Here is a 12,897-nt window from a genome sequence, read left to right as displayed (position 1 = left end):
AAACTTAAGGTTTGGCTTCTGAGTTATAACACATTTAGGATTGTGCTAGCAGATGTTTACTTACTTATTACCTGATTCATAAACCTTCTTCCTGATAAATCCTCCATCCAACAAACAGCAGCTCCTGTTTGTAGACTAATGTGTGAGTCTTCCTTGTTTACCTTCAACATCCTAGTGCAACTCTTTGAGCGTTTCTCACACTTTCACTCCCCAAAACTGTGGGCTATTTGAGCTGGTTTTGTTCACAATGCTCAAAGAACTAAATTATGATCAAGCATTCAACATCATGGACAGTGGCAGGGATTTGGGACATTACGGGACATTTGTTCATAGGAAAGTTAGTACAACCTCTTATGAAGTACTACTTTCTGCATAAATAAACTCTGAAGTGGAGCAGCGATTAAGAACAGTATTCATCTTTCAAGTACATGGTGTACCAGATATCTGCAGTATGTTCATGTATACACAACATAAAAACAGCAGGCATGGGCAGACTTTAGCCAATCTAATCCTCTAAAAACTCAAACTGGATGTGACCCCTGGATTTTTCTACTTCTGCTGGTGGGAGCAACAGCATTCTCAAACCACTGCTGCATTTTGCAAGTGCTCCCTGTATTGCAGATTTCACAGGTTCATAAGACAAACTCTTGAGATCATAGGGCTGGCAGGGACTGCAGGGACCAACTAATACAACCCCTTCCCAGAAGCCTCCTCCAGCCTGACTTGCTGCCACACATTAGCCCATGTCATTAAGACTACTGGGTATTATAAAGAGAAAGCAGATGCCAACAAGATGGTGGTGGCTGGGTATATGACTCCATTATGGCTCACTGTTGGAGGAGCTCAATGGCAGTGCAGATTCCTTATCCAAAGAAAGTTAAAAGGTTTAAATGCTGGGGTCTTCAGTTAAATGGATTCTAGACTGAGGCCCAGGAGAGACACAGTCAGCATTGTCAGTATATAATTGGATGGGCCAAGAGTCTGACTTAATATAAGGCATTACCTTGGGGCTGGGGGAAGACATCCATGATGGCCCTCCAGTTGTTGCTGGACTCCAACTTCCATCAGCCCCAGGTCAGAGATGTGAGTAGTAGGGACACAGGTTTCTTACCTGTGCCTTAGAGCCTAGGCAAGTGAATCAAATTCACATGCTTCAGAGGCAAGGAAAGCTCCAGGTCTGCTAGTTCATCTCAGCTGCAGGAACATCCTTCTTAAGCCCAAATTCCAATCATCATGGTGTCACCATGGCTCCTACAGAGAACTTAAGTACAGCAAAGTAGCAAGGGCAGTCCCTTGTTTCCTGCAGAAACTGTGTTGCCCTGGTGTTTCTTGCACCCTAAGATGCACCCAGGCACATGTGCAAAGACATTATGCATTTGGAGTGAAGACTGCAGCCGTTCTGATAGACAGGTTTACATGGCTGCTAACAAACTGCTTTGATGAAATCTCTTGAGATGGAAAACATTCTTGTAAAAGATCACCATCTCATTCCTTGATTATTTCTGGAGTTCTGGAACTCCGCTTAGAGGCTTGTTAACTGTGGCTTCCTCAAACATCTATTTGGCATGCCGCTATACATACTTTCTTAGTTAGGCTTGCCAAATAGCATAAGTCAGGTGCCGCAATGACACAACTAGGTGCTTCCAAATCGTTTCCTTAGCATCTCAAATTTCCTTAGCACCTCAAATTTCAGTGGCACCCTGTGCATCACCGAAATACAGCATTCCCCCCCTGCCGCTGTCGCCTCTCACTTTCCATTGGAGTGATACTGGCACCCTGAAAGCTCAGTGTGACCATCCCAGTTGCCATACCCCTAGAGCCACCTCTGCTAACAGCAATACAGTCAACTTTCCCATTTATCTCTCTCTCTCTGCAACTATATACTGAATGCTTTAATTTTAAAATTAATTTAGGATTAGTAATTTCTATAATGACTGTTAGGACATGTGTTATATATGGAGAGTTCTTATGGAGCTTTATTACACTCCAAGACTTAAGAAATGAAATCTGGGGCATTAAATATTGAGGGCCCCATTTAGTTCTGTGGAACAGAATAAACAGCTACACCACTGAAAGGGGCTAAAGCTGCAACTCCCCAAAGTCTATACCTCTGATCCTGGACAGCATTCCTATCACTGCCAGGGATTCCTTAGGGAAGGGAGAGGAGTTGCACTGTATCTCTGTGACCTTTGCAACAGACAGGCATTACTAGCACACACATATCCTATTCAGTGATTGACGTTTTGCTACCATTAAAAAAAGGCCAGGCAGTCCAATCCAGTCTTATGATTCTCATGAATATCCAGCAAGCTTCCAACACGACCCTTTTAAAAGTGTGGCTCCCTAGCAATAATATTGCAGAAAGGAACTTCTCTAAGTTTCACAGATGGACACAGCTAAAGAACAGTGGTAAACTTAAATCAGACTGACTGACACACAGCCTTGAGAGGTTCCTTTGTTGTCAGAGGTCATGACTGGCTAGCTGATGTTTGGAAATTTAACGTTGCCAAAGCCAAAGATCACACATTTTCGGAATTTCAGAACATACCCTCCCCGCCCACAATCACACATCAAGTGTCTCATAATTACTTTATCTTTTTCTCCTTTCATTGATTCCCTCCCCTTTTGATTCTGTTAGTACTGCTCTCAAGTTCTCCTGCCACTGTCCTATGCTACAGAAACCAACCTCTGTACCTTGACAGCAAGAAACTATTTCTACTGCGTATAAAAATAAGATCATTTGTTGTTGTTGTTGTGTTTTCCACCTATGATGTCAAACAATCTGGCACCTGCAGTAAGCAAGAGAATGATATAAGCATTTCCATTCTCTTTGCTGTGTGGAATGTGGACAGAGTAACTGTGCTGACCCGAATTTTCGGGGAAGAGGGTTCAAGAGAGAACAGTCAGGGTCACCGTTCCCTTCGTCCTTTTCAGAATAGCCACCGCTTCTTCGTGTGTGATGCCTTCCAAGCTTTGCCCATTGACGGCAATGATCTGATCCCCTCTCTTCAAGCGCCCATCTTCTGCTGCGGCACCCTGAAATTGAAAAGCAGCCAAGTACTGGATTGTGCCTGCAGCTTACTGCAGCACCAGCAGCAAGTTTATACAGCAATTAAAACAACAACAACACACACACAAGTTGGGGTGATTGTTTTTGACCCACGAGTAAATTAGAAAAGATATAAATTGAAATACAAACTGTATTTCTGTATTTGAAATGTTAATTCCGAGAAGTGGGAGTCATAAATTTAAACTAGCACGGGGACAAGCAAAGGAGGACACCTTCACCCAGGTGTGGTTCCCCTTTATCACATACACAACACAAAAAGACAATGATATATCCCTACACCAGGCACATCCAACTCTATAGAGACTGTGATCTACTCCCAGTATAATAAAACAGGAAACAGGGGGTGATCTACCCATTGTCATTGCCCATAGTTGTTGAGCTTTTTTTAGGGGGAGTGAGTTCTCACTCCTTCACACACTCTGCCTGCAGATGCAGGGAATCAAGGCATTCACAAAAGCACTGGTGGCAGCGAGGGGAAATAGCAACGGGGCGGGGCACGTCATGATCAACCAGGATCACGTGATCAACCAGTAGATCATGATCGACCGGTTGGACATGCCTGCCCTGCACTAACACTATGCAATGGAACAAAATGACAACCTCCCATCACCCTCCTTCTCTCTTTCTTCCCCCTTTCTTTCCTCCGAACCGCAAGAGGCTTATGACACTCATACCAAATGTGAACGAGCTGTGAAAAAACCTCTATGAATTGAAAGTGGAGACGCTATATGTACTTCTCCTTGTTTGTTTGGTAATGCAATAAAATCTTCAGTAACAACTTAATTAAAGCAAAAATTTGATCTTGGCGCATACCTTTGCAAACACAGTCTTAACATAAATGGGCAGATCTCCATGAGGACTTCCATACCCGCCTACAATGCTGAAGCCCAAGCCATCGGGTCCCCGATCCAGAGTGATGGTTTTATACTGTGGAGGTCTGTAAGGCAAGAGGCGGAAAGGTGAAGTCCAGCAACAGCCACTCTGAATCAAGGATGGGCAGATCTTTTTGCTCCAAAGGTCACATGAAGAGGTGACTGGTTGGTCACGGGAACATATGCCAATGGATGGGACCACCTCACCCACCCACCCACCCACCGTTAAGATACCAGTTTCAGCATAGCCACTCACCCCAAATCATCTTGAAAGATGCTGTTTGTTGTTAGCCCAGCAAACGAAAGGCTAGATGTTGGTGGATCTTGCTGCTGGCTGGTTATGACACTGACATCTCCACCAGCTACAACCTGCAGGTTCAGTTTAAATATAAATGAAACGAGTACACAGATTATCACATGAAAACAGCATGCAGAGAAGCCCCACAGTTGTTATGGGCAGGCAAGAGAGTGGAGGATGTCAGAATCGGTGGGAGAGTTGCGCTTGTTATTTTCTCACTTGCTTCTCCTCCCTGCAAAATCCAAAGGATTGACCTGTGCGTGTTCCTCAGAGGGAGAAGCCCAAGGAGCTTGAGCACGTCACTGGAAGAAGCGTGCAAGTCTCCACTTCAGGTGTTGATCAGGATCTGAGGCTTTTGTATGTGCTTGCAAGGACATTTTTAAGATGCAGATGGAAATATGAAGCACTTCCTAGGTGATTTACAAACACAATAGCAGCATTATTGTTTCTGGTTCCCAAGCCAGACAAATGGTGCCTTGCTTTGGATACGGACAGGGTTGCTCTTGTGAGAATGTGCAAGATTTTGTAGCAGGAAATGGACTAAAACTGATGGGGCAACATCAACTGAATGCTTCTGTGTCCTCCATTCTTTTTTTTACCAAATGCACCCCAAGATTTGTATAGTGTTTGATGCCACAGACACTTCGCCAAATGCTTCTGATTGTTTTCTTTAATTCATACATGCTTGTTTCAGAGACAGATTTGCACCTGTGGTTCCACCCAGAACTCTGAGAGCAATTGCTCTGTTAAGGCTCACAGATACACTACCTAAAAACATGAGGGTCAGTTTGTGTTTGTGTGTTTTCCTTCAGAGCAAGCTTGGCTTTTTCTCTTACCAACATGATTTTCATTTCCTATTTGGTCCCACCTGCATGCTTCAGACAAGTTAAATTTATTCAAGTGCTTTGCAAGTTTAACATTTCTTCAGTGCCCTCTCCCTTTTTTTTTTACCGATCAGGTGGTTTTTTTAAAGTTTGAAACACTTTTCTAGAATAGTGCTGGGAGGCAACTTTGCAACTGCCACAAAGGTAACTTATAAGGGCTGTGCGCAGCTTCTGTGGCTGCAAAGAGGAATAATGCATCTCAACTGAGCCTGATGCTTAGAGGTTGCACATCTAACCACAGCAGGCTCACACCTATGCACACCGAGACCCTTAATGTCCTGTGCTTTATGTGGAAATGTCCTAAAGCAAACAGGCCTGAATTTGGAAAGAACTGACAAGTTTCCAAGTGTACCCATGGCTTTTGGACCATCTGATATCTTGAATGCCCGTGAAGATCCAATTATGGCTTGCATGTGTGACATAAAGAAACTACCTGGGCTCCCATGGCTCAGAAAGTAATATTTGTGCTTTGAAAGCTGTTTAGATTTTTTCCCCCTCCTGCTACCAGCCACACAGTGAACTGGGCAAACAGAAGTTCGCACAGTGGACTGGGTAAAAAGCTATTCCCTTTAACAGGGAATCGCTTGCCTGTTCATCCATGCGATCAGCTGCTAAACACCTTCAGTTATGCTTCCAGTTCTCCCCTATGCATACCATTGCCTATAATTGCAGCCGAAAGCAGTTTCAAGAAACACGTTGATTACAAACCGTGTGAAAAACAACAACAATGAAACACTGTGGCTACTAACCGTTCATCAAAATGGATAAACCATTCCATGGACAAAATATATTAAATTACAGCCACTGGAAGCTAAATTCTACTCAGACCCTCGAAGGCTATAATTTCTGTCCTTGAAAACAAAGTTTGAATAAATGTTCTGAATAGCTCTGTGGGCAATCTTTATTTTTGTCTCTGTTGTGTTTTTTTTTACCTGTATTTCAATAGTGCCAGAAGCATTTTTTAACAAGCTGACAGCCTGAGAATGAGTCATTCCTTCGGTTGGTGTTCCACAGATGCTAACGATCCTATCCCCTACCTGGAATATAAAAGAGGGAAGGATGGGGGAAGAGAAGTCAGATGTCAATGATATCAAGTTGGCCTCTTGAAAGTCACTGGGCAAAGAGGACTTTTAACAACCCCCTTCCCATTTCAAGGCAGGTTTGAAACTGCTTCCCTAAGTACAGATCACCACAGATACACATTCTGCATTGCCAAGTGCTTGCCACAGAACTGCAGCTCGGGAAAGCACTTTATGTCTGTACCATTAAAAATAAGGTATTGCTCAGGTGGTGGTTTATTTTGTGCTCAGCTTCTCCTGTCCATTGCAAAGACAGATGGAAAAATTCTCGGTAGTGATTCCCTTCTTCCCTTTGTGACGATGCTGGAAGCTTCATTGTATTGTGAGGGTTTTGAAGATGACAAGGGACAAGTGTATATTTCAAGGGTTTTTCAGCCTTTGCTGATTGCAGGAATAATAGGAAGAGAAAAAAAAGAGAGAGAGAGAACTTGCTCCTGCCTCCGGAATTATAAGCAGGCAAGGAAGATGGTCTTTAAAAAGGTCACTCATGAAGAGTATAACATGTGGTAGAATAGTAATGTAATAAAAAATATATAAGGGAAATGATATATAATGAAATGGGGAAAAAATGTTTAAAATAACCTTTGTTAAAAAAAACAGAAGCTTTTTTACTAGGAATTATAGTTACCGAGATCCCAAAAGGCCAGAGGAAACTGTTCATGTATGTTACAACGGCCGCTCGGATGCTGTTCACCCAGAGATGGAAGGAAGAGACAACCCCAACCAAAGAAGAATGGCAAATCAAGTTGATGGACTATGCTGAAATGGCAAAATTAACTGGGAAGCTCAGGAACCAAGAGGACAAGATATTTAAAAAAAGAATGGGAAATGTTTGTAATGCATATGCAAAATCATTGCAGACAGGTCAAAACATGAGCAGGATTCTAAATACACTTGTAATATAACAGAAAGTACAAATAACTTAGGAAGATGAAAAATTGGAGAAGTATTGATATGCAGTTGAAAACAGAATTAAGAGAACCCATGGATGGGGGGGGAGTCAGGTGATTCAGAGTAATCTCGATATGTGGATTCTGTATGATCTTTGGATGTATGTTTATTTTCTTTTTTCTTTCTTTATTTTTGAAAATCATATATATATATATATATATATATATATATATATATATATATATATATATATATATATGAGAGAGTATAACGTAAGATCCGGCCACAAGCCAGGTGTTTGTGGGTTCACAGACTACATCCACAGGTGCTTCCCTCCCTTGGGAGCCTATTTCAGTGTCTGCACCATGAAAAACTGCTGCTTCGGCACAAATGCCCATCCATGCAAAAGACTTCTGAGGCAAAAGTCCTTCTCTAGCAACTTTCCTGAATGTGGCCCGTCAAAACCGTGCTTGTGAAAACAAATGACATACTAGCAGCTGGTGTGCGTAAACAAAATTGAGTTGGGGAGCCTGCTTGTGTGGCGGAATCAAGTTGGGGAGTCAACCTGAGGTGGATCCACCTTTATTCTGCTTGCACCATCAAGCACCCCTGCTTGAAATTTTCATCCATCCATGCAGTGTCTTAAGATTTCTGAGCCAACCAAGTGGGAGGGGTTCACAGGTTTCTGCATTCGACACCATCCTTTCTGAGATGTTCAATGTGCTCTGCAACTGATGTAGTTTCAATGTGGGAATGGGCCAAGAAACGAAAAGACCCTGCCTTCTTCCTTTGAAGTGAGTCTACAGCCTTTCTGGAATTTGCCACACCATTTGCTAGACACACACCCCCAAGACACCTATTTGAGGGTGAAAAGCAACAACTGAAGTTGTTATCTTGAAGTTAGAACATTTCATTTTCAAGGTTTTGTTTTACTCTTTTCTTACCCTCAATTTCTGAGTTTGAGCTGCAACTCCATTAGGATGCATCATGGCTATAAAAATCGGAACGTCTCCAAGAGGGCTTCCGACGCCACCAGCAATACTAACTCCCAAGGAATCTGAAGGGCCCTGTAACACAAAGTCAACAACAACAAAAGAAAAGCTGCTATTATTCAACACTCGAATCGTTTTGTGCAAGTTCTAAAATCAGAGTTACAACTCCCTCCATCCCCATCTACGGCCAAAGGCTTCCCATCTAAACTTCCACATTATTATTATTATTATTATTATTATTATTATTATTATTATTATTCTGTCCATCTGACTGGGTTGCCCCAACTACTCTGGGCTGCTTCAAACAGCTTGACATAAGACATAGAAACTTTATTTGCATCAGCCACTAGCCATAGCAATAAAATAAAATACAATATACTGAGGATAAAGCTAAATGCTTAGATATGAAATACGTTCTAGACGTATCATCAATACAAATGACAGAACTGATACATAATCTTTTAACCACAGTTAAGACATGTGAAGCAACAGGCTTTCTTTTGATTAAAAAAGACCTGAGCAATGTTAGAAAGTTGATCAAATAATATATCTTAATTGTCCCTACTTTTTTTGCAGTTTTTGCTGTCACCTGGTTATCTTGATGACAGATTAAAAACTCCCCTATACAAGGCTGCCTTCAGATGTCTTCTAAAAGGCAGGTAGTTGTTTATTTCCTTGACATCTGACAGGAGGGTGACCCACAGGGTGGGCGCCACTATCGAGATTCCCTGTAAGTCCACTTAACGCAGTGGGGGAACCGCCAAAAGGCCCTCGGAGCTGGACCTCAGTGTCTGGGCCGAACGATGGGCGTGGAGATGCTCTTAAGGTATACAGATCAGCACCAACACTTTGAATTGGCTTGATTCAGCCAAGTTAGCATCTCATTGTTACCTTTGTTCTATTCCTACTGCCCTAATTCTTTGTAACCAATCCAATGAACCCTAGTCTACTGTACAGTGGTACCTCAGGTTACAGACGCTTCAGGTTACAGATGCTTCAGGTTACAGACTCTGCTAACCCAGAAATAGTACTTCAGGTTAAGAACTTTACCTCAGAATGGGAACAGAAATTGCATGCCGGCGGTGTGGCGGCAGCGGGAGGCCCCATTAGCTAAAGTGGTACCTCAGGTTAAGAACAGTTTCAGGTTAAGAACGGACCTCCAGAACAAATTAAGTTCTCAACCAGAGGTACCACTGTATAAACAAACATACCCACATTTATCAGTACACCGTTATCTGCAATACCAGTGGGTTTTTTTAAAATGTGGAAGTAAAAATGAAACAGCTATATAAAGAAAGCCAAGCTCCCTCTAGTGCTTCTTTGCGCATATAACGTCCAATCTCTGAGCCTGCTGAGGGGGAATAGCACGACAATCTGTGAATCTTGCACTTTGTTTAATGCTGCCTTTAGCATTAAGTATTTAATGGCTGCAACTTTGCACAGTCTAATAGGCTTGTTTTCTGTGAGGAATTTTCGCTGCTGCAACTGTACCCCACATCTTCTGTAGGAGCTCAACTTGATGCTTTATTAGCCATTGTGTTCAGCTCAAGGATTTTAACGTCAGCATCTCAAGGCCCAGATGGTGTGGGGCCACATTATCTGAGCAGCTGCGTCTTCCTGCATGTTTCATAGCAACTGTATTGCAAAGCAAGCATTCTTGTCAGTTAAAGTTTCCACACTGGAGAGCATCGCTTGTCCAGTTTTATTCCCCTTGCTGTTTTGTGCAGTTTAAAACCTTTATTTTAAAGTTCATCGCAGGAAGTGGAATTTGAACACAGCTCTTGCACCTACTTTATTCTATTCCTGTTATGAAGCTCAGTGTTTGTGTTTTGAAATGATCTGAAGATTCCTGACAAAGATGAGGATAAGGAACAGCTTTGTAAATAGATGTGCATGATCAAGGGAGATTTGGGCTTGTGATTCTTCCACAACACGTCCATCTCCATGCCATGTGGCAAATTGTTTCTGGAACAGAAGGTGCTTACAAAGGCAGCTAGTAATATGGGATTATTTTAAAGTAGGAAAGCAACAAAACCAACCTGCCCACTGGGCATGCCTCAGCTTTTCAGAATGCCAGCAGGAGCTCTCTGGTTTCCAACCAAAAGCACGATATAAATTCATAATGCAAATGGTGGTATGTTTGTAAAAGGAAGAGATACAAAACATTCTGAAGATTCAGATTCTGCAATTCCCAAGTAAATAAGACTACTGATAGGTTCACCCAAAAATCAGGCAGAGAAGCAATTTTCAAATCTCCAAACCTAACTTTCTTTCCTTGGATAAATAATGGGAATTTGTGTTATGTAACTTCAAAATATGTGTGAGAGGTCTATTGATAAAAAAAAAACCTAATAAAATATAATGCAGTCGAAATCTTCCATTAAGCAGAATATCCAAATTGATGCATGATGCAATCCTGCATCTATTCAAGTTAGTAATCAATTCTCCTTAATTTTATACCAGCTTCTAGGTTCTACTTACCTTTTTTATTTCGACTGTTCTTAATCCTTGTATTTCAGATGCTACTGTTAAAACGGGAAACAGCACTGTTATCACTGGTGTTTTCCACTTTGAAACATTATTTTCCATGCACTCCAGAACATTTTTTTTTTTATCACTGTTAAAGCTTACATTGTTTTCAAAGCAATTTAAGGAACCTGGTAGCGCTAGTCTCTAGGTTTGCTTGTTTACTTAAAAGCAAACAAAAATGATAAATTTTTCCTTAAGCACATCTCCCTCTTCCCTTCATGACATTTGTTTGGTCATTAAGTTGCTGCTGGAAAGTCAGGGTTATGTGCTACATCAGAGGCAAAGGGGAACTTGCTTGATTTTTTCCCACAGAAATAACCAGTGCTTTTTTTGGTAAAATAAAAATAAAAAATAAAGTGCTGCTAATTGTATCTTGATAAAAGTGTTGTGGGTACCAGCAAAAAAATGGCCGCAGTACTCCCATACTGTTGAATACTGCCACAAGAAAAGCTGGTTCTTGATTGTTTCAATTAGGGTGGGCATAAGAAAGATTGGGATCTACTCAGTGCTGGATTTACATATAAGCTAAACAAGCTATAGCTTAGGGCCCCACTCTCTTGGGGGCCCCAAAAAAATTTAACCACAGTCTCTGGTTGGTATATCTGGTAGTTCTAGTCAAAAACAAAGTAGATCAAAATCTGCCCATCATCCCTGGCTTAAACATTTCATTCCTAGAGGGAAATTTTAATCAATGGCCAATAAACAAGAAGAGAGTTTTGTTTTGTTTATTTCTGAAGTCACTGAGGTTCTGTCATGAATATCGCTTTCATCCCCAGTGCACAAAATCTTTTTATATGTATACTTTCAGTTGATAAGATAATTTGTTATATTTTCATACAATAATGAAATATCAACTGTTATCTGAATTGTATGGAGGCAAAATAAATAGAAGGAAAGAAATACCACTGAAACAATACTGAGGATTACTAAATTACCCACAGTAATGCATATGGATATACAATGGTACCTTGGGTTACATATGCTTCAGGTTACATATGCTTCAGGTTACAGACTCTGCTAACCCAGAAATAGTATCTCAGGTTAAGAACTTTGCTTCAGGATGAGAACAGAAATTGTGCTCCGGCGGCATGGCGGCAGTAGGAGGCCCCATTAGCTAAAGTGTTGCTTCAGGTTAAGGACAGTTTCAGGTTAAGAACAGACCTCCAGAACGAATTAAGTACTTAACCCGAGGTACCACTTTATAGAATCCCATACTTTCAAATTCCAATACAGTATGAAAATGCCCCATTTCTCAATCAATCAGTTTTCTTTTTGTCTACCTTCTCTGACTGGCCAAATTTGTTAATTTTATCTTATATATAAATTATCCCACATTCTTAGGAAATAATCTGATATAAATGGATTATCTTTATTTTTCAAGTTGTGCCTTCTAATGGAAATTCCTACTGTTATTAAAAGGTGAGTAATAATTCCTTATTCTTCCATTGGAACTACTGGATTTCACAGACACAAGCACAATTAAGGGATCTAATGGCAAGTCATAGCTTGACATTTCCTGCACACAGCCGATGACCATTTTAGAAGCATCCAATTGACGTGTGACTGCCGACACACAAATATTTTTTAAATTTTGGAACATGACCAATACACGTGCGCATGAAAGCACAAAATGCCATGTGATTGCTGGGAGAACAGCATGTATCTAACAGCACAGAAATAACTGAGAAGATATTAGTTACAGAATTTGAACAGCAGCAGCTGAAACTTACAGGAATTCTTCTTCAGAGTACTTTCATAACTTTCTGGTGGGTTGGATCCCGAACCTGGGAAACTGAATGATGACAGGCTGCCGCTTCCCTCGCTGACCTTAAAGAGTTACACCACTGAGAATTACTAGAATCCCTTAAGTCCAGTTTTCTTTCTGCATCAACAATGGCATGTTCAGATGTCCAGCTTAATAATCCAAAATACCAACAAGCTTCGTACAACCACACTCAGCCAGGTCACTCCTCTCTTCATACAAGCCAGGATATGAAGCCAAGGTTTAAAGTTTGTTTAATATCCTGATTTCTTTGGAAGCCATTAACCACAGTTTCCTAGTTAGGATGCAACAGGAAACTATAGCTAAACGGTTTCCTGGTTTTCTTGCAGAGGAAGGAGCAAAGTGGCTGCATGTAGCTTGTTCATAACTTGGCTCACTAAGCTGATATTTTATCATCCAAGTATAACTACTGTCTCATATTTCGTAAGTAATATTTTACTTGGACCATGTCTGCCAGTTGTGCTCAAGGACATGGTCCCCCCTATGGGAGTGAAAGTAC

The 12,897-nt window shown here is 41.3% G+C and overlaps 1 protein-coding gene across 22 annotated transcripts in view; it reads right to left on the bottom strand.

Annotated features, from left to right (window-relative positions):
* Positions 1–1,788: 1,788 nt before the first annotated feature.
* Positions 1,789–12,897, bottom strand: part of MPDZ (multiple PDZ domain crumbs cell polarity complex component) — a 111,836-nt gene continuing 100,727 nt past the window's right edge. For 21 of the 22 annotated variants that reach the window (XM_053372125.1, XM_053372132.1, XM_053372130.1 and 18 more), the window contains 7 exons: positions 12,346–12,442; positions 10,568–10,611; positions 8,039–8,161; positions 6,057–6,161; positions 4,199–4,311; positions 3,884–4,007; positions 1,789–3,036 (listed from right to left, as the gene is read on the bottom strand). In XM_053372125.1, the coding sequence (XP_053228100.1) occupies positions 2,890–3,036; positions 3,884–4,007; positions 4,199–4,311; positions 6,057–6,161; positions 8,039–8,161; positions 10,568–10,611; positions 12,346–12,442 (753 nt within the window). In that variant the 3' untranslated portion in view covers positions 1,789–2,889. The remainder of the gene's footprint in view (positions 3,037–3,883; positions 4,008–4,198; positions 4,312–6,056; positions 6,162–8,038; positions 8,162–10,567; positions 10,612–12,345; positions 12,443–12,897) is intronic. The other variant, XM_053372126.1, reaches the window with a different exon arrangement.

The sequence above is a fragment of the Podarcis raffonei genome, chromosome 17 (assembly GCF_027172205.1).
Source record: "Podarcis raffonei isolate rPodRaf1 chromosome 17, rPodRaf1.pri, whole genome shotgun sequence".
In the NCBI taxonomy this organism is placed as follows: domain Eukaryota; kingdom Metazoa; phylum Chordata; class Lepidosauria; order Squamata; family Lacertidae; genus Podarcis; species Podarcis raffonei.
This window is presented reverse-complemented; position numbering and strand designations above follow the sequence as displayed.